The sequence below is a fragment of the Podarcis melisellensis genome, assembly GCF_964234715.1.
Source record: "Podarcis melisellensis genome assembly, chromosome: 10".
NCBI classification, from domain to species: Eukaryota; Metazoa; Chordata; class Lepidosauria; order Squamata; family Lacertidae; genus Podarcis; species Podarcis melisellensis.
This window is the reverse complement of record NC_138542.1, coordinates 9,610,357-9,637,365: the sequence shown is the minus strand read 5'-3', so window position 1 is coordinate 9,637,365 and position 27,009 is coordinate 9,610,357. Positions and strand designations below refer to the sequence as shown.

Here is a 27,009-nt window from a genome sequence, read left to right as displayed (position 1 = left end):
ATCTCCTTGGCTCAAGGGGTCGCATAACTCCAGACCCTTCAACATTTCTCCGATGAAAATAGGAAAAGCGGGACACTCTGGGATCAAGTCAGAAACCAGGACGGGTTCTCTAAATCCAGAACCGTCCCTAGAAAATAGTGACACTTGGAGGGTCTGTAAGATCCAGAAATTTCAAACCAGTAATCAACAAAAGGTTTTGAGTGGCGCTAATAATACAGACGCACACACAAAACCAGCATGCAGGCGCTTCATACATAAGTGTACAGACTAAGGGAGGCGCTTCTGGCTTCAAGTTTTAGTTGAGAAGGCCAAGAAACCACAGGTATAAATCAAATTCAGATTCCAGTCACATAAACATCCCTCCCAGTGATCTGCTTTCTTGTGATGTGGTCCAGCTTCCAGGCTACAGGGCAGAAGTTGCTGTACTCTTGCAATACCACCCAAATCTGCCATGTAGCAAAAAGTATAACATAGAGATATAAAAACAGGGCTGCTTCTGACATGGTCCCAGGCTGCTATCCTGTTCAACCTTTTGGGAACTCAGTGCTGCTTCCTGTGGTCTTCCATCTAAACATCAGTGAGGTCCAAATGCACATATTTTCAATAATGCTATAGCATCAGATGCTACAGGTCATACCTATTTACTCAGGTGAGCCTTGTTTCACCCTAAACATTTTATACACGGTACAGGGATGAACCAGGCTGAAGTTTGATTCTGAGAACCCACCACATGTGGAATGAGCCAATTTGGGGCCATGAGCGAATAGAAATGGACATGCATTGCATGCTAAGTTCTGAACTTACAGGCTCCATAAAAACACTTTAAAGGAGTTGGATCAATTAAGAGCCTTTTCCAGCTATTTTACAAGCCCATTTAGTTAACACAAATGCTCTTTCCCTGTGTTTCAGCATGAAGTAACTAAAATGTGAAGTACAATTGATAATTGCTGCAACCTATCAAACAATCATATTGATTGGAAATCCAAAAAGGGGGCTGTAAAACAGAGGGAGAAGGTTCATAACCTCCCCAAAGCTTAAACAAACAAGAAACGAATCAATATTCCTGGGTTTCATTTTTTTATTTTACTATTGATTTTGCTATTTAACAGATCGGTCAGACAGAAGAATGGGTAAGGAGTCAAATTGTTAATCAATCAAATGTTTAATTGGTTTGCCATTGTTGTTAAATGTCTATTAGGTGTTGGCACATATTCCTTTAAACATGCAGGTGAAAGCTGATGTAGAGGACGGACTTGCATTGGCTTTAGTGCTTGGTGTTGATGACATGAATGTTACCTGCTTAGTTCATCTGGCGAAAGTCCAAAGTCTGTGAAACAGGCCTTCATCATGGAGAAGAAAGCACTCTACTCAGTCTTTAGTACACCTGCGGCTGCGATTCTCACTTTCATTGATAGGTTGATCGATTAACTGGAATCAACGGTTGCCCCTTAGTCCCTAACACGCGAAAGAGCAAATGATCAGGTAATCCAGTTATGCTAAGAGAGAGTTGTCAAGCTTTTAACACAAGCCTCAGCTTAGCACCTCCATCCGTTTGTTAATGCACACAGATGGTAAGTTAAGAACAGAGCTTCATGAGGAAAAAACCAACAATGGCGGAAAGGAGGAATCCAGTTGGTCCAAGAGGCATATTGGCTGTGCTGCTGGAGGCTGCTCTGCATTCAAGGTTTGTGATGGCCGAACTGATCCCCGTAAATGTTGCTGCCCCTCCCAAAATAGGAGCGCAGACCGCAGGCGTAGCACAACCCTTCATAGCAACTTTCCCGGTAGCTTCACCTGGTATTGGAAAGAGAGAATATAATAAGGTGGTTGTCAGCCACAAGAGGGCGGCAGATGATCATCTAAAGATCCACCCCGCTCACTCTTACACTTTCAAGAGCAGAGGGCAGATTTTCTGGGAATTTTTGTTTTGTTTGGATAGACTGATATCCTGCCTCTTTCGTAAAAGTTGCAAGGCAGCTCACAATCAAAGGCAACACTACAGCAATGTAGAATAGAATAATATTTACTGTGTTGCTTTATATACGGGTGGCGCTGTGGTCTAAACCACTGAGCCTAGGGCTTGCTGGTCGGAAGGTCGGCGGTTCAAATCCCCGCAACTGGGTGAGCTCCTGTTGCTCAGTCCCTGCTCCTGCCCACCTAGCAGTTCGAAAGCATGCAGTGCAAGTAGATAAATAGGTACCGCTCTGGCGGGAAGGTAAACGGCGTTTCCGTGTGCTGCTCTGGTTTCACCAGAAGCAGCTTAGTCATGCTAGCCACATGACCTGGAAAAACTGTCTGCGGACAAATGTCGGCTCTCTCGGCCTGTAAAGCGAGATGAGCACCGCAACCCCAGAGTCGTTCATGACTGGACTTAACTGTCAGGGGTCCTTTACAGGTAGGTAGCCGTGTTGGTCTGCTGTAGTCGAAAAAAGAAAAAAAATCCTTCCAGTAGCACCTTAAAAGGTAAAGGTAAAGGTACCCCAGCCCGTACGGGCCAGTCTTGCCAGACTCTGGGGTTGTGTGCCCATCTCACTCAAGAGGCCGGGGGCCAGCGCTGTCCGAAAACACTTCCGGGTCACGTGGCCAGCGTGACATCGCTGCTCTGGCGAGCCAGAGCTGCACATGGAAATGCCGTTTACCTTCCCGCTAGAAAGCGGTCCCTATTTATCTACTTGCACCCGAGGGCAGGCGCTGGGACCGAGCAACGGGAGCGCACCCCGCCACGGGGATTCAAACTGCCGACCTTTCGATCGGCAAGCCCTAGGCGCTGAGGCTTTTACCCACAGCACCTTAGAGATCAACTAAGTTAGTTATTGGTATGAGCTTTCATGGGCATGCACACTTCTTCAGATACCTTATTGGTATGAGCTTTCGTGTGCATTACCTTTACCTTTACCTTTACCTTTTTTATAGTAGGGTTGCCATATTTGAAGAAGTAAAAATCCGGACACAAGTTGCTTTAAAAAAACAACAACACAGCAAACAAAAACAGCAATGCAGTAGACATCAGAATCAACAGAACGGAACAGCCCATAATCAAAGGAACAACCTTGGTGCCTTGGCTAATTCAGCTGATATCTCATGCTTAATTGGAAGTTAATAAATTCAGTCCATTTCCCAGGGCTAAGCAAGTGTGAGTCTGGGTAGAGCTTACATGTTTTGGAAGGAAGGTGGGATATAAATGTAATAATTTTTAAAAATAAAATTACCGTAGAATTTCATTTGCAGCGAAACCAAAAGAGAATTTATTCCCGTCGGCATAAATTGACATGGGAAGCTGAGAGCCATCTGTTGCATTCAGCCGCACAGTAAAGAGAATTTACCACTGTTTTGCTCCCCCAAATTTCTGATCTGGTGAAGTAGGACTAATACAAAAGTTTGAGGGGCCCTGGCAAGTGCCTTCTGGTACTATTCTTTGTTGGTGGACCCATACTTGGTGTGGTGGTGGTGAAAGGTGGCAGCAGCAATATTCCAAAAAGAACCAGGCAATTGGGTCCAACTGCCATTTTCATTTCCAACAGCGCTCCCACTATGTCATTGTTCCAAGGCATTGAGGGAAATGTAAATAGTCTGAACTTCTGGAAGTGCCATGCCAGGTATTTTTTTAAAGGCATCTGAACTGTGTTTATGATATGAAGATAATGAGCGAAGTCCAAAAGAACCCAAACCAAATGCATACATGGGAATGAATAAATTACCTGTATGTATGAATCCAGCTAAGTCAATGCAATGAGATTCAGATCCAACACAATCCACTGTTTCATCACTGCATGAATCGGAAAAGGAAGCATAACAGGCTGGGCAGCGAAGGCCGTTGAGTTTGGTCTCCAGACGCTTCACTGAACCAAGAGAGAAAAAGTCAACTTCCTGAGAACATTACTGGGTGCTGCAAATATAACTGTGTTGCGCAGTGGCGTGAGAAAAAGAGTTGTAAAGTACGACAAATAATAATTTAATAATTTATAATAATTTATTATTTATACCCCGCCCATCTGGCTGGGTTTCCCCAGCCACTCTGGGCGGCTTCCAACCGAATATTAAAAACAATACAGCGTCAGACATTAAAAACTTCCCGAAACAGGGCCACCTTCAGTTGTCTTTTAAAAGTAAAATACTGTATTTTTTCGCTCTATAAGACACACCAGACCACAAGACACACCTAGTTTTTGGAGGAGGAAAACAAGAAAAACATATTCTGAATCTCAGAAGCCAGAACAGCAAGAGGGATCGCTGCGCAGTGAAAGCAGCAATCCCTCTTGCTGTTCTGGCTTCTGGGATAGGTGTGCAACCTGCATTCGCTCCATAAGACACACACACATTTCCCCTTACTTTTTAGGAGGGAAAAAGTGAGTCTTATAGAGCAAAAAATACGATAGTTGTTTATTGCCTTGACATATGCTGGGAGGGCATTCCACAGGGCAGGCGCCACTAATAATAATTTCTAGCTTACATTAAGCTAGAAATTCCAAGGAGGAGGGAACTGGCCAAGGGGACCCCCATTTTCTGCCACTTCCCCATTGTTATAAGAAAAAACTGCTCCTTTTCCCTTATGGGATACCCAAGAGCCGGTATAGAGTCCTTATGTAGGTTCTCTATCAGTAGGAGAAAATTACAGAAGCCAACCAGAAAATATTGAGAAGCAAGGCAGCCAGTAAGCCTGATCTTTATTAAACTGTTGCAACAGGGTGCTCACCTCCCACGCAGGAGGGACCCAGAACATTGGTGTGCATGCTCTTATACAGACTTTCGAAATTGCCACCCTGTAGTTCAAGACCACCTCCAAAAACATCATACATACATCACTGAAGGGGCGGCCTACAGCAGAAAACCTGTCTGCCAGGATGCCTGATAATGGTCACTGTTTGCTTTTACCTGGGCATTCTGGCCATTCTTTTGTGATGGTAAATACCCAGTTCGTGAATCCAGGTCACAGGCTCACCCTATTCATACACAGATACGCCCTTAAGACAGGATTTGTGAGCAAAGAGACAATGGGGAGGTTTTCCTGTTTCCTTCCTCCTTGCAGAGGTCAATTTGGGAGAGCCAAAATGGCTTCAGGATTGTTCTCCTGTACTATTTCAGACACATGGTTTATATACTTAGGTATGTGTTTGCCTTGTACATTTATGAACATTTACTTTATATATATATATATATATATATATATGCAGGTTTTGGTGTCCTCGGGTGTCTTCCCGTGTAAAAGTTGGGGTGTCTAGGCGACGTTTCGACGAGGTCTCACTCGTCATCTTCAGGCTGGTGCTTTCGGCTTCTTGTTACTGGAACAGAGCAGGATCTCAGTGTTTGAGTTCCTATAAATACTGTTGAGGGGGTGTGGTGTATAGCCTCCAATGTTCTGGGCAGAGAGGAAGTTCCCAGGCTAGTGTGCCTTTTCTTCTTTTGTTCCTTAATTACTTGAGGGATATCTTGAGTGATTTCTTGAGTGATATCCTGAGTACCACTTAGGTGGGTCATTAGGTGTGGATTAGTTGCTAAAGTCTTTGTGTCTTGACCTCTTGAACTTTGTGAAGAGTTTTTCTGAGAAGATGGCTGTACTGCACTTAGTTGTGCTCTGGCTTGGCTTCGTGTATAGGGGCGAGCTGTGGTTTTGTGGCCTGTGTCAGCCAGATCTGTGTAGGGATTGCAGGGGGGTGCAGCATCCGGAGGTGCCACCATGGTTTGGCTACTGGATGGTGTCTGTAATTTATCTGTGGAGAGGGTCTGGGTTTGGGTCTGGTGTGGTTGATTGGTGATAGCGTTCTGTGTGCCTCTGGATCTGGTGTCAGTTTTTGTGGGGAGGGCTAATTTCCAGATGTCTGGCAAGCGGGATGTGTCGTCACGCTTGTTCATGTTGTGAGGGTGTTTCTCTATCTCGATGGCTTCCATGATTATTCTCTTGTGGTGATGTTCCATGTTAAAGAGCAATTTGGAATCTGCAAAATTAATTTCGTGTCCTGTTTCTTTCATGTGTTGGAAAAGAGAGGAAGTTTTTTCTTCTTTTTTGACGGCATTCTTGTGTTCTGCGATACGTGCATTTATTCGTCTGGTTAGCCAATATCCTCAGAAACCCCAAGGATAAAATCCAGTTGGAAAACCAAGGGGTCTATGAAATACCCTGCAAAGTCTGCCCAGCCACGTACATTGGACAAACAAACAGACGAATAAATGCACGTATCGCAGAACACAAGAATGCAGTCAAAAAAGAAGAAAAAACTTCCTCTCTTTTCCAACACATGAAAGAAACAGGACACGAAATTAATTTTGCAGATTCCAAATTGCTCTTTAACATGGAACATCACCACAAGAGAATAATCATGGAAGCCATCGAGATAGAGAAACACCCTCACAACATGAACAAGCGTGACGACACATCCCGCTTGCCAGACATCTGGAAATTAGCCCTCCCCACAAAAACTGACACCAGATCCAGAGGCACACAGAACGCTATCACCAATCAACCACACCAGACCCAAACCCAGACCCTCTCCACAGATAAATTACAGACACCATCCAGTAGCCAAACCATGGTGGCACCTCCGGATGCTGCACCCCCCTGCAATCCCTACACAGATCTGTCTGACACAAGCCACAAAACCACAGCTCGCCCCTATACACGAAGCCAAGCCAGAGCACAACTAAGTGCAGTACAGCCATCTTCTCAGAAAAACTCTTCACAAAGTTCAAGAGGTCAAGACACAAAGACTTTAGCAACTAATCCACACCTAATGACCCACCTAAGTGGTAATCAGGATATCACTCAAGAAATCACTCAAGATATCCCTCAAGTAATTAAGGAACAAAAGAAGAAAAGGCACACTAGCCTGGGAACTTCCTCTCTGCCCAGAACATTGGAGGCTATACACCACACCCCCTCAACAGTATTTATAGGAACTCAAACACTGAGATCTTGCTCTGTTCCAGTAACAAGAAGCCGAAAGCACCAGCCTGAAGATGACGAGTGAGACCTCGTCGAAACGTCGCCTAGACACCCCAACTTTTACACGGGAAGACACCCGAGGACACCAAAACCTGCATTCCTGTACCCGTGAAAATCTACGAAAGCATATATATATATATATATATATATATATATATATATATATATATATATATATATATAATGACCTCAGAATTTCTATAACACCATGTTCGGTGTAAAATGCAAACTGGATGCCAAGGTACATGCAGTACAAAGCAATCTCTTGGGATAGCAATGTTTTAGTCTAGCCAGTGGAGCAGTGAGTGAACACAGACCCCCAGAAAGCCCTTGAGATGTTGTTTGCCGGTCATATATCTGATAAATACTGATAAAGGGAGAGGGGAAATGCCTCAGGCCGGCCTGTCCTGGCAACCTGATTTTAAACAAACTGGGTCCTCCCTTAAAGAGGGCACGTGTTGCAGTGAGACCTGGCAACCAAACCCTGTGTTGTGGGTGGGTAAGATTAGACAGCCACAACACCCAATTGGTAGGTCCCTTGATGCAGGGTTTAATCAGGCCAATGGGACCCAGGCTAAACAGATCAAGGGACCTATATATACCTATGCACATGACCCAGAGCTTCCTCTTTCGGTGCGTGCACCCACCCACCTCTCCCTACTCTTAGGGCTTTGCGCTTGACCTTGCTATGCTGTCATGCGTCGTCTATCGTTGGGAGAGGGGCACGGCAGGAATTTTCCCCACTTGGCTGATTGGCTGGTGCCATTTGGGTTTCGCCTGCTGCATAGCAAATCGTCACAACTTGTAAGGTTGTGGATAGGCTCTGGTTCAGGTGATAGGGATGAGGGAACGCTCTCGCCATCCCTATGTGAAGGGTGTTCCATTAAAGGAATCCAGGGACTCGGTGGTTTGGTCAACCCCTGAGAGGGGGTTGTGCCAGTGCCTGAGTCCAGGGGGGCATTTGGGTGGCGGAGATAGCCTGTTCTCAGCTTTCTGCTTATCCAGGTGTTCACCTTTGGCTGACGTATGCTGGTGCCCTGAGTCAGCGCTACCTGCATGGCAGGGAGCTAGTCGAACCAGAGCCTATGCAACCAGTCACTTGCTGTAATCAATAAGGTTGTGGCCTAAATTCTGCCAGAAACCAAACCAAAATTTGAATCTTGTCTGAATTTATTTAAGGGGGAGGTTTAAAGGTCTGAACATGCAAAAGCTCCAAAGGCATGTATACAGTTGGGTGCACAAAAGGAATCAGAAAAGGAAAATACAAACTGATACCTACATTTGGCAGGAAAGGCGGTATTGCAAGCATCTGTCTTACAGCAGGAAACACTGGTCCTCGATCTTCTCTTTTTACCCAAGTTAATATCAGCAGAACCGACTTCGCAGTAATTGGATGGAACACAGTTCTTAATAATGCCATTAACCTTTACATTTTCTGCAAGAGGGTATGGGGAGAAAGATGTGAGACTTCCTATCAGATCATGAGTATAATGCACATAGCACAGAGGCTCAAAAGCCAATTATTTCTATAAAACCATATATTACTGAGAACTGGGAAAACTAAAGGCCCCTGCTGTCAGCCCCCTCGCACAATGATACTATGCTTTTACATTTCTTAAAAAATAATTTTATTCTTATGTATTTCTTTACCACAATTGCCTCCCAGCTTTTAAAAAAGGAGTTTGAAGCAGCACACATAATTAATTCCCTTTCTATTTCAACTTCACAACAACCCTGTGCGGTAGATTAAGCTGAGAGTTAGCCCTACTCTCTAACCTCTGCATCGTACCAACTCCACCATTGCCTTCCCTGCCAATATTGCACTCTGAGACGCTTAACAAAATTAACCGTGGTGCAATAAAATAGAAGGCAGCACAACAAAATACAAAAGTCTAAAACCACAGTCATTCTGCTGCTATACCAACCTGAGCTGAATATGCCTTGGTTTAGTGTGTCGCCAGAGCCTGGACTCATGGTTTAGTTGTCTCCACGCTAACCATGGTTTGTTGTAACCATGAGCTGTAACCATGGTTTGTTGTAACCATGAGCTGTAACCATGGTTTGTTGTAACCATGAGCTGTAACCATGGATTGTCCTTTGTAAAAGTCCTGATGGTCACCTAATACTTCACTCCTCATCCCCAGTTACACCAGTTGGAGGGGTTAGGATGGAATCTATTCCCCTGCCCCAGTGTAAATGGCTTACACTGGTGTAAACCTGGTGAATATTTTCCAGTTATATTTTACTAGTTAGTATCGCTCTACCCAGTGTGAGTGCTTTTAAGAAGTAAAGTATTGCACCCCTAGTTGACTGGTTCTGCTAAGGCAGAGAATTACCATGGAGAGAGGGGGCCACCACAGATGAGGCCCTTAATAAGACAGTCATCTGCAGGCTTTCCAGTGGAAGAGGCACCAATAGTAAACCCTCACCAATACGCAACAACAAATCATGGATGCATCCCACCACTGACATTAAAAAATAAATTAAAAATAAATCATGAATACCTTCAAAAAGTTCACTTTCAAACAAAGTGATGCCACAGAAATTGTGGTCTTGGGGGCAAGTCACCACTTCACCAGTGCAGTTTTGGCCTAGGCCTGTGCAAGCTTCACATTGTAAAGCAGTCCCTGGAAAAGGAAAAGGAAAAAGAAAGGAAATATATTATGTCAGTTGGATTTAACTAGTTTCCTGTGATTTCTCTGTACCTCTCTCTGTTTTTCCAGGGAAGGAAATGTCCGGACCTAAATAGCTTTAAAGGATGAAGTTTCCTCTCAGACCAGAAGCACTTGTCTGACAGGATCAAAACCAGTCCCCATACTTAAGTTATGGGTGTGTGTACACAGTTTCACATGCTTTTGAGAAGGGGGGTGGAATGTAGACAGGGTATAATTAATTCCTAGCATTTGCATAAACTTAAAGCTATACAAGCCAAGATACAGAGGCCATCTTCTGACCTCACATACATTAGGAAAACACCTTGAGGTGCTTCTTTCGATTTACATCAGTTTCAGAGACAGGGGATGAGTTCCACCTCATCTATCTCTTAAGTTGACTTGACCACATCGCCAACAGCCAAAACCTGCTCACCTGGTTCACATACCTGTTCAGCAACAGCTAAGAAACATTTTTGCTGGCTTTGGGTGAGTCATTGTTTCTAAATTTAGGCTAATTCGCTGGATTGTTGACAGAACTGTGTATAACTCTTAAGCTTCAAAACAAAGCAAATTACCTTAAGTCCTGCAGGGGGAAAGTAGCATTCTGAGACTGGCGACGTTTTGTAAATAAGGTATGCTTGCACAAATTTGCATAATTAATTCTGCACAGGGCCAGCCCAGAACATGTTTGTGGCCTGAGGCAATGGTGCCTCCACCATTCTATGCATGGCGGACAATTGGAATGGTAGTTAATTCAATGCTAATCATGGGCCAGTGTTTCCTAATATGCCTGAAGGCAACAGGTTTTCTTAGGGGGGGGGTGAAGATCAGGCTGCATGGCAGCTCTGAAAAGCAGCTTAAAAAGCAACAACAACAGTAAAAATATTTTTATTCTTTTAAAGTGATAAACCATTGACTTCAAAGCAGATGTAGAGATAACCATGTGGCTGTTCACTCCATGTTTCTTGCTGAAACACACACATATACACATGATGCAATATATAATAACTGGAATGTATTGTCTTCTAGAAAATTAGGAACATAACAACATATGAAGACTGGATTGCACCAAAAGTCTATCTAGTCCCATATCCTGCTTCTCAAAGTGCCTGACCAGCACCCTGGCTAGCTCCACAAACAGAGTGTGAAGGCTATAACCCCACTCCGTAGTACAGTGGTACCTTGGGTTAACGCTTCAGGTTACAGACTCCACTAACCCAGAAATAGTACTGGGTTAAGAACTTTGCTTCAGGATGAGAACAGAAATCGCGTGGTGGCGGCGGGAGGCCCCATTAGCTAAAGTGATATGGTAAAGGTAAAGGGACCCCTGACCATTAGGTCCAGTCGTGGCCAACTCTGGGGTGGCAGCACTCATCTCTCTTTATTGGCCGAGGGAGCCGGCATACAGCTTCCGGGTCATGTGGCCAGCATGACTAAGCCGCTTCTGGCGAACCAGAGCAGCGCACGGAAACGCTGTTTACCTTCCCGCCAGAGCGGTATCTATTTATCTACTTGCACTTTGACGTGCTTTCGAACTGCTAGGTGGGCAGGAGCAGGGACCGAACAACAGGAGCCCACCCCGTCGCAGGGATTCAAACCACCGACCTTATGATCGGCAAGTCCTAGGCTCTGTGGTTTAACCCTGCGTCCCCAGCTAAAGTGGTACCTCAGGTTAAGAACAGTTTCAGGTTAAGAACGGACCTCCAGAACGAATTAAGTTCTTAAGCCGAGGTACCACTGCATTCAGCGGCATCCTATTGCAGAATCTGGAAGTTACATTTAGCCAGTAAAATAACAGTGCAATCCTAAGGTGGCAGTGGCAGCGGGGTAAGAATCTGTGGCAGAGGAACTGCACCAGCCAGGGCAGAAGGTAGAGGGATGATTTTTCCATTTTCTCTACCATTTAAACCAGGGGTGAGCAAACTTTTCCCTCAGACCTTGTGGGGAGCTGGACTATAAGCCACTCCCCCATGACTCTCCCCTCCCTTCTCCACATAGCTGTCAACGTTCCCCTTTTTTAAAGGAAAGTTCCCTTATTCAGAATAGGATACCTTGCAAGAAAAGGGAGAAGTTGACAGCTATGCTTCTCCACAGCACCGGACGAGCCCCGGCGGCTGCTTAGCTGTGTCTTGTGAGCGGCAAGGGCTGGCGGCGGCGGGGACGACGAGCGGCGCACGAAAGGGCTCCAGAGAGGGGCTGCTTAAAATGGCGGCCGCTCGAGCGCTGCTTCTGCCTGCACCACCAAAGCCCAGCCCCCTTCCTCCTCTAGGCAGGGCGGGGAGAAGCCAGGAGGAGGGAGGGAGGAGGCGCCGCTGCCGTGGGAGGGAGAGGGAAAGAATGCGCACACTGGCGATCCATGTGGCGATTCCCAGACCATCCATGGAACAGATCCAGAAGGCAATTGGGCCTGATCCGGCCCGCGAGGCCTTAGTTTGCCAACCCATGATTTAAACCAATGAGAGGCAAAATACATCGGCTCCAAAGCCTCAGGTCCTTTTTTGACATTTCCAGAGGCATATCAGGGAACTGAGAGATCTCTCCTGACTGCCCTCCATATCTCATTTTCAGGACCATCACCCCCAGTGTTACAGGAACGCCCCCCCCCCATTCTCTGCTGCTAAACTGGGGAGGTCTCCCTCTCTGCCCATTTGACCCCCACCCCTTGGCAGTGGAGAGGCAAGCGCCCAACATCCAACAGCTCATTGGTTGCTCTGTTTGGAAGCTTAGAATTACTTTCTAACCGAGTTTGTATACTTTAGGTAAAATTAAGGTATAGAAAAGCTCACAACATGGTGAGTTGCACTGGATATTGGGGGAAGGAACGGGTAGAAAGAAGAGACGGGTCCACTTTCCTTCTATTCACCATTTTTGAAATAAAACATTTTTGGCTCATGAGTGATCTTGTCCTGGAGCTATTCATAATTTCCAGCATTTATTTTTTTAACATTAATGAAATAAAACTTAATGAAAGCTGTGGCATAAAATCTTCAAGACATTCAGGGGAGGAGGGGAATGTTCTTTGTGACACAATATGTTTCCAATAGGTAGAAATTACACTCACACAAGTATATTATTATATTATATTATATTATATTATATTATATTATATTATATTATATTAGCATTAAATTAGCAGGGGAGGCAGTCAGGTTATCATATCTTCCCAGCTACGATTTTTATGTTGGAAAGCCCTCAAAATAAGTTCAATTCTCGGAAAACATTGTGGCAGGGATTTAGGGAGAACAATTGGTTTAGTTTAGCAGTGAAACTGCTGCTGGCTAGATCTCGCATATCTCTGTGAATGGCTGCATAGTTAGCAAAAAGTCATACAGGACTTGGGAGCTAGCTACATTCCAGAAAAGAGATACATCCAGATTCAGAAACGAGCAACATACAATTATCTCCTGTAGAGCTATAATATTCTAAAGCAAACAGCATTAAGTACGTACCGGGGATATTTAAGAAAAGGGTGTCAGAGAATCCTTGCTTCCCAAGCACACACATGCAAACACACATATATACATACATACATACATACATACATACATACATATACATCAGCACAATCGGACGTCTTCTTCTGCCCCAGCTGCAACAAAACATGTCTATCCCATATTGCGATACAGCCACACCGAGCGCTGTAGCTCTCAACTGGCTTGACTTTACCACAAAAGGTCCACACTTCCATTGTCTTCCAGACAGATGGATGCTGCCAATAATATTATGCCCACACCCAGATATAGATATAGATGCTCTAGATAGAGATATAACTCTACCTGCATAGGATGGGATACTCACCTCTGGCTATGAGTGCTGAGAGGAAGCAAATGCCAAGGAAGATCTGCATTGCTGCTGGGTGAGAAGTGGGTTGAGTCTCTGATGAAGCCAACTCTTCAGATGGGAGTTATAGTCATGTCGACAATTACTGCCTGGGAGGGAGGAGCATTTAAAAGCATCTTTCCTCCTCAAGGCCACATTGGAGAGGAAGTTGAGCAAGGAAGGCTCATCTGCTACATTTTTCTCTCTCTCTTTCTCTCACCCTCATCCTTCCTCCGCGGAGCCCGAGTGGGGTGGGCATTTGCGCCATGTTATCTTAAGAACAAGGGACGCGGGTGGCACTGTGGGTTAAACCACAGAGCCTAGGACTTGCCGATCAGAAGGTCGGCGGTTCGAATCCCCATGATGGGGTGAGCTCCCGTTGTTCGGTCCCTGCTTCTGCCAACCTAGCAGTTCGAAAGCACGTCAAAGTGCAAGTAGATAAATAGGTACCACTCCGGCGGGAAGGTAAACGACATTTCCGTGCGCTGCTCTGGTTCGTGCGCTGCTCTGGCCACATGACCGGGAAGCTGTACGCCGGCTCCCTTGACCAATAAAGCGAGATGAGCGCCGCAACCCCAGAGTCGGTCACGACTGGACCTAATGGTCAGGGGTCCCTTTACCTTTACCTATCCTGACAACAACCCTGAGGTAGATGAGAGATCAGTGACCAACCCCCAGATCACCGTCATGGCTGAACAGGGGTTGGAACTTGCCCACCTTGACCTCACCACACAGCTCCATGTCAGTATCGAAGCCAGAATCTATTCTGGTTTTGACCAGGTGTCACGTGATACTTGCTTCGCCATTGTAAGAAATTCAGCACCTACACTTTGGAACTACTTGCCACTTGACATCAAGCACATTTTGGCCCCTGCTTAAGACATTTTTGTTTAGGCATGTCCAGTGCTTTTTTTCTGGGGGGTACGCAGGGGTACGCCTACCCCTAAACATTTTGTGCATCTAAGTTTGGCCTCATTGAGGGGCAGTATTTCAATATGAGTTGGAAAGTGAGACTAACCTTTTTTTAAGGAAAAAAAAGCACTGGGCATGTCTCTCCAGACACATAGCTGTAGGTGTGTTTTAATTTATTTTACGGTTCATTTTAATCATCTTTAACTGTTTTAATTGTTTTTATTGATCATTTTAATATTCCTTATAAACTACTTTGTGATTTTACTGCATTCAAGCAGTATATACATTTAGATGATAGATGATAGATAGCTAGATAGATAGCTAGATATAGATGATAGATGATATAGATAGATGATAGATAGATAGATGATAGATGATAGATATAGACAGACTTCTTCCTGAGGATACCAGCTTCCCCCTACAGCCCTGACGTGTTTGCCATCTGAATAGTGCAAAAAGTGATGGAACAGTGAGACTCCCATAAGTGTAACACTTGTTGTTGTTTAGTCATTTAGTCGTGTCCGACTCTTCGTGACCCCATGGACCAGAGCACGCCAGGCACTCCTGTCTTCCACTGCCTCCTGCAGTTTGGTCAAACTCATGCTGGTAGCTTCGAGAACACTGTCCAACCATCTCGTCCTCTGTCGTCCCCTTCTCCTTGTGCCCTCCATCTTTCCCAACATCAGGGTCTTTTCCAGGGAGTCTTCTCTTCTCATGAGGTGGCCAAAGTATTGGAGCCTCAGCTTCGCGATCTGTCCTTCCAGTGAACACTCAGGGCTGATTTCCTTCAGAATGGATAGGTTTGATCTTCTTGCAGTCCATGGGACTCTCAAGTGTCTCCTCCAGACCATAATTCAAAAGCATCAATTCTTCGGAGATCAGCCTTCTTTATGGTCCAGCTCTCACTTCCATACATCACTACTGGGATGTAACACTGTAATCACTGAGTTATTCCCATTTAAGGCAATAACTGCCCAGAGTCTTCAGCTTGAAAAATGAATGCTGATAGCCAGAGATCTTCAGGTGATGTCTCTTAATGGGATCCAAGAGTCAGGCAGGCTTGGCCACACTCCTGGCTAAATAGGTATTAGATGCTCTCTCAGTAGCTAGGAAATAGCTGGAGGGTTTCACATTCTTTTGCTTCAAACAGGGGCATACTTTTTCTCCCCCACCCCAACAACCCAGCTAAGGGTTAATGCTGTATATACAAGGGAAAGGCACTGCAGATTTTTAGACATGGGAAATATGACTGAGCTGAGTTCTGGATCTCTGTAATGGAAGAGTTGATCTGGGAGCAGTGGAATTTGCTGGTTGTATGTGTTAAACTGTGCTTCTGCCTAGGCCCAACTCCTCTGGAACCTGTCCTCAATTTGTACATTTCTGGATAAATTCAAATTTTATAGAACTGTTCACCCCCCCCCCCCAGGAAACAAAATCCAGGTAGGTGTTGTTCCCCTAGAGCCTGGAAGCACGTAGAACAAGACTACAGACCATTCACTATCCGATGTTAAGATCAGAATCCTGTTTGCTGTCTTAAAGGTGAGCACATTTAAATCCTCATGGCCGCCAGTCCATTTTGGAAGATGCAATTGCACTTTTAATGGACTGCGGTCCATGAAAGCTTGTGTCATAATGAAGTGGTTATCCCTGATGGTTTCACAAGGCTCATTTGTGGTTTTACTGCAACCCCTCCAGACATTGAATTATACTGCTAAAAGGATGGCAACTGGATCCTAGTAAATAATAATAATAATAATAATAATAATAATAATAATAGGCCACCCAGCCACCAGCCAGCCACTTGAGGTGGCTTCCAGCATGGAAAATAGATAGATAGATAGATGATAGATAGATAGATAGATAGATAGATAGATAGATAGATAGATAGATAGATGATAGATGATAGATGATAGATAGATGATAGATAGATAGATGATAGATAGATAGATGATAGAAAATGATAGATAGATGATAGATGATAGATAGATGATAGATAGATAGATAGATAGATAGATAGATAGATAGATAGATGATAGATAGATAGATATAGATCAACTGAAGGTTTAGGCTGGAAGAGCAACAGCAGGAGAGACTGCTTATCTCTTTACCTTTTCCCAAAACAATCGTTCCCATGCTGATTTTCTCCCCAAGGCAGAAAGAGCATCCATCTTAACAATGGTCAAATAGATGTCTCCAATAACTCCATGTGCAAGATATGAGGGCAATAGCGGCCCCCACGCCTTCCTCTGAATTGTGAAACACATTGGCCAGGACAGCAAGCTATGAACCACAAGCCTCCAGGGCACGTGCGTAGCCAGGATTTATGTTGGGTGTGTGTGTCAGGATTTATATTATGTGGGGGGCACAACCGAGCTATCTGTGGCCCAATTGGTCAGTCGGCTAGGTATTTTGATTTATTTACTTGATGGGGGGCAGCTGGCGCCCTTGTCCCCCCCCGGGTGACGCTATGGTCTAAACCACTGAGCCTCTTGGGCTTGTCGATCAAAAGGTCGGCGGTTTGAATCCCCGTGACGGGGTGAGCTCCCATTGCTCGGTCCCAACTCCTGCCAACCTAGCAATTCGAAAGCATGCCAGTGCAAGTAGGTACCACTGTGGCGGGAAGCTAAATGGTGTTTCCATGCGCTCTGGTTTCTGTCACGGTGTTCTGTTGCACCAGAAGCGGTTTACTCGTGCTGGCCACATGACCCAGAAAGCTGTCTGTGGACAAACGTTGGCTCCCTCGGCCTGAAAGCGAGATGAGTGCTGCAACCTCATAGTCGCCTTTGACTGGACTTAACCGTCCAGGGGTCCTTTACCTTTACCAGTTACACCCATGCTCCAGGGCTGAATTCACAAGATGGCCTTAGGGCTGAACGAGATAATAATACAGTGGTACCTCGGGTTAAATACTTAATTTGTTTCGGAGGTCCGTTCTTAACCTGAAACTGTTCTTAACCTGAAGCACCACTTTATCTAATCGGGCCTCCCGGTGCTGCCACGCCGCTGGAGCACCATTTCTGTTCTCATCCTGAAGCAAAGTTCTTAACCCGAGGTACTGTTTCTGGGTTAGCAGAGCCTGTAACCTGAAGCATATGTAACCTGAAGTGTATGCAACCCGAGGTACCACTGTATAAATAAACCCCAGCCACTCTGGGTGCATTCCAACAAAAGATTAAAAATGCATTCATTCAAACATCAGTCATTAAAAACTTCCCTAAACTGTATAAGGCAGCCTTACTAGGGTCCTTGATTTTTGTCCCTAGCATCTGGTATAGATTCCCTCCAGATGTTGATCTTCAACTCCCATCTGCCGCAGGTAATGGGAGCTGAATCAAGCAACGTCTGGAGGCCTCTGTCTTCCACTACAGTCGTCCGGCAACTAAGTTACACTATCATTGCTTCAAACCTGTAGTTAAGACGTTCCAGTGTAGCTATTAAGACCTAGGTGTAAAGAGCAATGAGTCACACACAGACTTCCTTTGCAACCAACAAACATAAGTAAACAAACTTCCCAAACACAACATTCAGCTACCTGCCTGTCTGCCTCCCACATAGAAAATTTGTCCCTGAGTTGCACACGACCTTGGTCCTTCTCTTGTCATAAACATCTGGAAGGCCACACGTTCCCATCCCTGATTTTGAGCAATATTTTTTATTGTTTATGTTAATCTTTCCCTTCTCTTTTCCCGCCTGGCTTTCCTACTTACTCTTACGAAAGCCATTAAGGGGGGGGGGTAAATTAAATTTAAAATTGGCATTACATTGGCTACTTTCCAGTCCTCTGGTATGGAAGATGATCTGAGGGGAAAGTTAGGACATCAGCAATGTCACATTTGAGCTCTCAGGTGGATGCCATCGAGACTCAAAAATTTATCTCGTTTTTATTTTGTTTTTTATTTTATCTATTCTGAGACCCCCGGTTGTAGGGCAGTCTATAAATTCAATAAAGAAAAACAAGCAAATAAATATTAGGCCTAGTCTCTCGTCATTTATTTATTTATTCTATATATTCCAACCTATACCTGAGGGGGTATCAGGACGGTTCATGGAATAAAATCAAGATATAAAACCACAAAATTCATAATAAAAACTGTCTGCCTTAGTTCCCCAAACTCGTCTCTTTGTTGGGGTGTTGGGATCTGTTGTGAAGACAGACACAAATAATTAATCTGGCTTCTTCACAATCTCCATATCAAAAATAAAGAAATAAATACCAACACACTAAGCTTGCAAAAAAAGAGAGAATGGTTTTTGACATGACAGCCCTACTCTGCTTTAGGCAGCAAAATCCCTTTTGTAAGCAGGAACACCCTTTGCTTGTTTCCAGATGCATGTAGAAGATGTTTGCAGCAGAGAGTCATTGCCTAGCTACAGCTATTTCTCGTTTCCGGGGTTAATTTGTACTGTAATTGGAGCTCTGGTAAATTCCAAAGACAAATTCCACAAGGAAAAACTTCCGTTGTTGATATCTCCATGGATACTTAACTAGCAAATATTTCATACATGCACAGGCACTTATTTGCCTGTCATAGATGTTGAATCTAGGAGTGTCAAGTGAGACCTGGCTATAACAAAATATTGCAGTGTGAAATATGCTATAGACTGTTCAGGTTTCCAGTCAAGCCCTCTTCTAGAATATTCAATTTCTCACTTCCTAGTTAGTTGACATTCTGTGGTCAGAGAGACATTGCACACTTTTGTAAATCAACAAAATCTTATATATATATATATACACATACCATGTGCCCATTCTTCACTGGGATTAGTTTTTTTGTGGTACGGGTAGGGGATCACCTCTGAAGACTGTTTCACCTCCTAAATATTTGCATACTTCTGCAAACCTTGGGGTTCCCTCAAGCTGGCTGATATCTCCCTCTTGTGTGTGGATTGTACTCTTTTGGCTACGTAAGAACTGGCAACTGAAGAATGGAGTTTGGTATTAAGTCTATTTATGCAAGTGGCGTCCTAACTGTTTCGTTGCATTCCTAGTTGAAATATGTGTTACCTGAAAACTTTGACTGAGGGGAGTGGGCCTCACAGACAAGAATCATTGCTTAACGTGCATTAAAAAAAAAAGTCCTACAGTAACTACCGTAATAGCTTTTACATGAGTAGAATGTGCCCTTTTATTTAAAATGCATCTCTGAGTGATTTGTGGGGCATAGGAATTTGTTCATATATTTTTTTTTCAAAATATAGTCTGGCCCCTCACAAGGTCTGAGGGACAGTGGACTGGTCCCATGCTGAAAAACTTTGCTGACCCCTGGTTTAGGGAGACACAAATTGCATTTAGCCAATGGTGGTGGTATGCATAAATTGTAAATGCCAGCAAAATCACACGTGTGATTAAATCCAAAGAAATCGAAATCCAGACACCTAAATCTAAAGAAGACCTCTTTAGGCTTGATGCATTTTATTAGCAATTTTATTATAGTTTTCTAAATATTATACAATATGATACAACCAAATGTTCTGAAGGCTTGACGTCTTGCCACAAGCAACTGCAACTAAAGTCACACCAGATACTTGTAGCACTTTAAGCATCACAGTTTCCCACCCACCCATTCCCAAAAAAGAATCCCGAGAACCATAGCTGAACCCCAGCAGAGCTAAAATTCCCAGCACCCTTAGCAAACTACAGTTCCCAGAATCCTTTGGCGGAAGTGTTGTGCTTTTAAATATATAACATGGATGTGATCCCATGGAAAATATTCAGAGTCCACAGCACAAGTAGATGTTTATATCTGTTCTATCACATTTCAGAAAGAGGTAAGGCTTGATGTTTGGTTTATGATACACTTGGATTTTACACAACACCTTTTGGCCTGGCCCATTGCACCTATTATTCTGGGAATGGGAGCTCCAAATACGTACACAGCCTAAGCCGTCCCGACACAACTTTTCCATACATTTCAAAAAGGAACATATTCATATGCCTCCTGTTCTATATTAGCTCCAGTACCAGATTTACATATAAGCTAAACAAGCTACAGCTTAGGGCTCCACTCTCTTGGGGGGGCCCAAAAAATTAAAGGAAAAAAAACCTGGATGTACATTTCCAAAACAAAAGATAAAAAAGAAATAAAATAAAACCTACATACAGCAACAGTGTTTTGTGTTGTGTAGGCTCCTATGATGTAAGTAATGGGCCCCGCCTGCTAGCCTGCTCCCTAAAATATCACTGGTTTGCTCATTTCTATATACAGTGGTACCTCAGGTTAAGTACTTAATTCATTCCGGAGGTCCGTACTTAACCTGAAACTGTTCTTAACCTGAAGCACCACTTTAGCTAATGGGGCCTCCCGCTGCTGCTGCGCCGCTGGAGCACAATTTCTGTTCTCATCCTGAAGCAAAGTTCTTAACCTGAAGCACTATTTCTGGGTTAGCGGCGTCTGGAACCTGAAGCGTGTGTAATCTGAAGCATATGTAACCCGAGGTACCACTGTATAGGGTGCCTACATTCTGCATGGACTGGTTGCATAGCAACACGTGCAAATGGCTTTAGATACCTATTAGGTCCATAAATTACCATATAGCATATATTCAACACAAAAAACAGCAACCATTTGTTGTTGACAAAGGACAGCTGGACATAGAAAGGGCCCCATTACTTTCCATTGCTTAGGGCCTCATCAAACCTAGCTTCCTCCATTGAAGTGAATGGGCCTACTGAGAATATGCTGGGCCTTTGCTTGTGCTCTTGGATCAGCGGAGAATTCACGAATGCTGGAAGCTGGATAATGAAGAGTTACGCACATTTGCGATGCTTCAGTTTCTGCGTTGCCAGGGTCAGCCTGTAATCCCACTTCTGCCAGTGATACACTTGGTTGACAACAATGTTCATTTCCTCGGTGGTCCCCACAATGAGATATAACTTGGGACGGTGGGCATGGACCAGTTGCCGAGTACAGTTTTCATTAATCAGAAACCACTGCTTAATCACACTGCGAGCATCGAAAGGCAAGAGCGACCCCTGGTTAATGAATTCCACCTCGCAGTCAAGGTCATATTCTGGAGCGCCAAAGGCAGGCCGTTTCCTGGACAGTTTCACCTTTGCGGCTGCAAAGAGAGAGAAAGAAAAATAATGTGTGTGTGTTGTGTGTGTGTGCCGCTTCTCCTGTATTAATACAGAAATTAAGAGAGAAGATGTTGTAGAATCTAGCAAGCCCCATCGCAGGGATGCCTCGATCCTAACTGTGCCAATAATAACTTACCAAAATTGCCGATACAAAAAATGTCCAGCACTTTCCTGCGCGTCAAGAGCTCATCAATGGCCGGGCAAGTCTGGCAGATAGGCTTGGGAAAGGCTGGCGGTTAAGAGGAGAAAAATCCAATTTGTCACGGGGGCATGCACTTGATTCCCACAGAAAGTAAACCTGTCATGTCTGGAGATCTCCTGAAGAATTCTCAGACATTTTTTGACAACTTGGAAGATAAAGTTGAGCTAGGGGCTCTGTATATTATAGGATAAGCCCTCAGAATCATAGAATTGTAGAGTTGGAAGGGACCAGGAGGGTCAGTCTAGTCCGACCCCTTGCAGTGCAGGATTTTTTGGTCCAACGTGGGGCGTGAACCCATAGCCCTGAGATTAAGAAACTCAAGTTCTGCCGACAAAGCTATTCCAGTCAGATAGAACGCTTCAGCAGGACGCCATATGTGCCAATTGTTATATCTTAGGAATTATACCCAACAGCACAATTCTTTTTCTTTTTTTCTTTTTTTTTAGATTAAAAAGGCATTTTATTTATTTTTATTATTTCGAAAAAGTAACAAAATAATTTCTGCTGCGTATTCCCCGTCTTACTTTAACGGCACATGTTAAAGTAATGTTAATTTATTATTTGTAGCTATATCCTACACCTCTTTATGCCATTCTCCCATTTTATATTCTGCTTGCCCCTTCCACTTCCTGGCTATTGTAATTCGTGCAGCTGTCAATAAATTTGTCAGCAAGTCCTTCTTAGCCTGCGAACCTTCCACCCCACCGTAAATGGATAATAATGCTACCTCTGGACTTTTGGTCAGCTTTAACCCAGTGATTTCCAACAGCACAATTCTAACCATGAATACTCTACACAGAACTAAGTTCCATTAAATCCAGTGGAGCTTTCTCCCAGGTAAGTGAGGTTGAATCCTGACAAGACAGAAGTACTGCTTTGGGGGAAAGGGGGCGGGCGAGTGTGGGGAACTCCCTGGTCCTGAATGGGGTAACTGTGCCCCTGAGGGACCAGGTGTGCAGCCTGGGAGTCATTTTGGACTCACAGCTGTCCATCAAGGCGCAGGTTAATTCTGTGTCCAGGGCAGCTGTTTACCAGCTCCATCTGGTACGCAAGGTAAGACCCTACCTGCCTGCGGACTGTCTTGCCAGAGTGGTGCATGCTCTAGTTATCTCTCGCTTGGACTACTGCAATGCGCTCTACGTGGGGCTATCTTTGAAGGTGACCCGGAAAGTGGGAGAGCACCTTTTTTAAAAATATTAAAATGAAATTGAAAAACACAACAGAAAGCTAACAAGCAAGAACAGAGAGGATGAGACGAGACCCACTCTCTCTAGGACAGGTGATGCTGCCAGCCTGCTGTGGGTCTGGGAACCTCAAGAGGAGAAAGGTAGGATCTGAATGTACCAGTGTGTGAAACAATGGTATCTGGTGCCCAATAAAACTGGCAGCACAGAAGGCAGGGAGGCCATCAGTAAGCAGAGCCAGAGCAAGAGGCAACCAATTCTACTTTTGAACCCCTTCTGAGTTCTGCAAGGGCAACAATGAGGCCAAGCCTCAACCCACTAGACCCGTCGCAAGGACATGCAACCCAAACCCCCATATAAAGCTGTACCTCCGAGACCACGCTTAGCTTCTTTGCCGAGGGATGCAAGACACGTGTCCTCATCTGCGGGGAACCGATCGCAGTCCAAACTGCTGGGCCAGGTGCGTCCTTGGCATTGCAAGACAGGAGCGCAGCTGTCGCGGACCGCAACGCACATGCTCCTGCAAGGCTGGATGAAGCTGTCGGGGAAGCAGGGCAGCTCTTAGGAGCAAAACACGCAGGCACGCCGCGCACGTCTGAAAGGGCACCGAGGGGGGCCGCCCGCCGGAGAGAAGGCTTCGAGGAAGAAGACGAGGCTTTCCTTCCCCATTTCCTCCCCAAGTCGAGGGCAGCCACCAGCTGTGCTGTCGGCGCCCTTCTCCCCCCCCGGACTCGCATCTCCCGAGTTGAACGTGTGAACGGCCCACGCGGGTCCGGCGGCGGGTACTCACGTGTCCAAGCACACGGGTGCGAAGAGCGAGCAGAGGAAGATCCCCGCGTGCGGGTGGCAGCCGGTGCTGACGAGGCGCTGCCACGCGGCGGCTTTCCCCACGACCTCGGGCAAACCGACGTGACCCAGCAGGTTGGGCAGCCTCATCTCCGAGTAGCCGATGTCGTGGCACATGGCCATGTCCGTGGGGATGGAGACGCACTTGGTGGATAAGCCCAGGTCCAGCCCCGCCGCCCGGCGCAGGGCCAAGGCCAGCAGGACGGCCGTGGGGAGCATCGCTGGCTCCTCCGTAACGTGAGGATGCCTCGCAGAGTCAAAGGTCTCTTTGCAGAGCTGAGCAAACCTCGGCAGGGTGTGGGGCGCTTTATATCTGCACGACCCCCACCCACCAACCCCCAGGGCTCTGCTCCTTTTATCTGATGGAAACCCCCAAGGTGGTGTGTGTTTGCTTATAGGCCATTTAAGTGATCTGATGGGATTAGTGGTTCCCAAAGGGTGTGAATGGCAAAGAAACATTTAAACATTTCAGTGCGTCAAGAACAGAAAAGAGAAGCTGCTCAAACCTGAAGACCTCTTGGCCAAAGCGCCTTTATAATTCTTGATCCTTTTACAGTGAGATGTTGCCAATGACTGACCTGAATGTCTTATGTATTCTAAAGAGGAAATCCTTCATTTTTTTAAAAAAATGGTGGAATAAACCTGCATTGTTTTTTATTGGACACTTTGGTTTTTAAATGAACTGATGGAGTACGACGGCCACCAAAAAACAAGAGGTGTTTGTTTGGATTGCTGCTAAGGAGGGTGATATTCGAAGAGGGGGTGGGAAGAAAAAATGGGGTTCTTCCCTCTGCACTTCTGGGGTCTCTGGTTTTTGCTAGCTGTGGATGGCAAGCTGCTTCTCAGACCTTCCTAGTTTGCAACTTGGTCCATTTTTAACAAAACAGTTCATATAGATGCTCTTACGTGTCTTCATTTTTAAATAAAATGCGGTCAGCTGCCGGGGGGAAAACAAGAGAGAAAAGCTTCTTTGTGTTGAAGAGAGTTTGTCTCAAATTAGACCTAATCTTCTTCTTCTTCTCTGGCGATCACTTGTAGCTTGTAAGATTGTCTTCCATGAAAACGATCTCAACAATGAGTCCGTAAGTGACTGTGGAGGCCAATTCTGGATCCACACATCCTTCCACAGTGGGGACATAGGTTTCCGGGTGGGAGTTGATCATGGTGAGGGTTTGCCAAGCATGCCTTCCTTTTTATTAGACCTAATACAAATGAGATCGCAAAGCAAAAGCAAGTTCAAACCTCTCATTGAGTTTATATACAAATGTAAGAGGCTCGTTTATCAATATATTTCGGGCAGGGCACATCAAAATGCAAGTAGATAAATAGGTACCGCTCTGGCGGGAAGGTAAACAGTGTCTCCGTGCGCTGCTCTGGTTTCGCCAGAAGCCGCTTAGTCATGCTGGCCACGTGAGCTGGAAAAACTTTCTGAGGACAAACGTTGGCTCCCTTGGCCAGTAAAGCGAGATGAGCGCCGCAACCCCAGAGTCGTTCGCGGCTAGACTTAACTGTCAGGGGTCCTTTACCTTTACCTTTAAGCTAGTGAAGCTAATGGGGCCCTTTATATGTCCAGCTGTCCTTTGTCAACAACAAATTGTCACTGTTTTTTGTGTTGAATAGATGTTATATGGTAATTTATGGACCTAATAGGTATCTAAAGCCATTTGCACATGTTACCATGTAACCAGTCCATGCAGAATGTAGGCACCCTATATATAGAAATGAGCAAAGCAAAGCAAAGTGATATTTTAGGGAGCAGGCTAGCAGGCGGGACCCATTACTTACATCATAGGAGCGTACACAACACAAAACACTGTTGCTGTATGTAGGTTTTATTTTATTTGTTTTTTATCTTATAGTTTGGAAATGTACATCCAGGTTTTTTCCTTTAATTTTTTTTTGGGTCCCCCCAAGAGAGTGGGGCCCAAAGCTGTAGCTTGTTTGGCTTATATGTAAATCTGGCACTGATTTTGGGAATAATTCATGATCTTATATAGCTGCATAGTTGTTGTTTTTCAGTTTCTGGATTTCCCATGATCATATTATAAAGCAGTTGTGTCCTGTGTTATAAATTAAGTACTGCTATGAGTTGTTCCTTTTTGTTTTCCAATGTATTTCTTAACAATAAAAAATGGGTGTGGTGCCAGCAAATTTTTATTCCAAAAAAAGTTTGAGAGCCACCGGATTGTGTCCATGTGGTGGACACAAGGTGCCTGGGTGGGTGTTTAATGAACATTTTGGGTTTTTTTTTTTGCAGGTGAGACTTGCAAGGTGTGAGGAGGGGATTCTGCCAGGGAATTCTGCAAATGAAGTGTGAAGCTGAGTTAAGGCAGACTCCTGGAAAAAGGGTGTGAGGAGGAGACAGCCTGTCTCCTTGTGGCCTGGGTTTGTCGGCTTGGCTTCAGACATGGCTGGTGTAACCGAAAAGACAGACTAGATGGATCCCCAAGAGAAAATGTTTTGCCTTTGTCAATTGCCTCCCGGCGCTTGCTTGCCTCAGAAGCATGTGGAAAGACTTTTCTCGGTGAGGTAAAGTGCTAGAAATCAGATTAGCTTGTCTGTCAAAAGGGGCTGCCTAATTTCTAAAGAAATTGGGCCCCAGAAGCAGCCTAGAATCGTAAGATTTTATTGATAATTGAAATGTGTCAACTCTGCAGAAGGTGGAGTGGATGAAAGGAGACAGCTTCATTTTCCTCATTTCCCATATTCGAGTTCGGATGTTTAACCTGAATTCAGGACCATAAGCATCACATCAAAGCCCACTTTCCACCAGACGGAAAAACAGGCAGTTATCAAGTCCTTCTGTACAGGCGACAGTTCTGTAAATTAGAATTTTAAAAGGGCAAGTTAAAATTACAAGACTTTTACTGCACAGGGAGTTACAAGGTTTTAATGATGCCACAACTGAAAAAGGTGGCATTTGAATCGTGGTTAAATCTATAGAAACGTGGATGTATATTCAGCTAGTCAGGAAACATAAAACATATACAGTACTTCTTCAGTCATGTAACCATTAAATGGAGGAGCCTTACTTGGATTAGGAGTTGGCAATGCTATACAAGGTAGATATCTGATCTGGCCCGGGGTGCCTGCTATTTCAGTTGCAATTCACAGCAATTTCTTTCTTTTATTACAAAGGTGTGCTTTTGATGGGCAATAAATGAGAAAGCCTAAAGAATACACATATAACTCAGAGTTAGGTTTAAAAAAGAAAGAAAAAAAGCAACCTTCATCGATCGTTTCTTTCCATCATATAAATAATGTAACTCAAATGATGGACTTTTTTTTGTGTGTGAAACATTTAATAATTTCTACTGCAGTATTTGGTGTGGAAAGTGATCTGCAGCAGTGATCTCATCAGTTTCGTGATCCAGAGG

General features: G+C 44.7%; 2 protein-coding genes across 2 annotated transcripts; both read right to left on the bottom strand.

Annotated features, from left to right (window-relative positions):
- Window positions 1–1,060: 1,060 nt before the first annotated feature.
- LOC309379556 (phospholipase A2 inhibitor and Ly6/PLAUR domain-containing protein-like) lies at window positions 1,061–13,520 on the bottom strand. The gene is made up of 5 exons (XM_081928802.1): window positions 13,390–13,520; window positions 9,442–9,564; window positions 8,217–8,372; window positions 3,699–3,839; window positions 1,061–1,794 (listed from the first exon to the last, which is right to left on the bottom strand). Exons 1-5 carry the CDS (start codon window positions 13,436–13,438, stop codon window positions 1,577–1,579), a joined length of 687 nt encoding a protein of 228 aa, XP_081784928.1. The 5' UTR covers window positions 13,439–13,520; the 3' UTR covers window positions 1,061–1,576.
- A 7,447-nt stretch (window positions 13,521–20,967) lies between these two features.
- On the bottom strand, window positions 20,968–23,875 carry LOC309379417 (secreted frizzled-related protein 2-like). Its single transcript, XM_081928529.1, has 4 exons — window positions 23,577–23,875; window positions 23,155–23,324; window positions 21,537–21,629; window positions 20,968–21,381 (listed from the first exon to the last, which is right to left on the bottom strand). Exons 1-4 carry the CDS (start codon window positions 23,849–23,851, stop codon window positions 21,071–21,073), a joined length of 849 nt encoding a protein of 282 aa, XP_081784655.1. The 5' UTR covers window positions 23,852–23,875; the 3' UTR covers window positions 20,968–21,070.
- Between the last annotated feature and the right edge of the window lie 3,134 nt (window positions 23,876–27,009).

Excerpts from the sequence above, each read along its gene's own strand:
- LOC309379556 (XM_081928802.1), bottom strand. The coding sequence starts at position 13,438 with ATGCAGATCTTCCTTGGCATTTGCTTCCTCTCAGCACTCATAGCCAGA. Across the intron at positions 8,373-9,441 it reads TGAAAGTGAACTTTTTGAAG|AAAATGTAAAGGTTAATGGC; the intron begins GTATTCATGATT and ends ACCCTCTTGCAG. Across the intron at positions 1,795-3,698 it reads AGCTGGATTCATACATACAG|GTGAAGCTACCGGGAAAGTT; the intron begins GTAATTTATTCA and ends TTCCAATACCAG.
- LOC309379417 (XM_081928529.1), bottom strand. The coding sequence starts at position 23,851 with ATGCTCCCCACGGCCGTCCTGCTGGCCTTGGCCCTGCGCCGGGCGGCG. Across the intron at positions 21,630-23,154 it reads AGCTAAGCGTGGTCTCGGAG|CCTTTCCCAAGCCTATCTGC; the intron begins GTACAGCTTTAT and ends CTTAACCGCCAG. Across the intron at positions 21,382-21,536 it reads TTTTTGTATCGGCAATTTTG|CCGCAAAGGTGAAACTGTCC; the intron begins GTAAGTTATTAT and ends CTCTCTTTGCAG.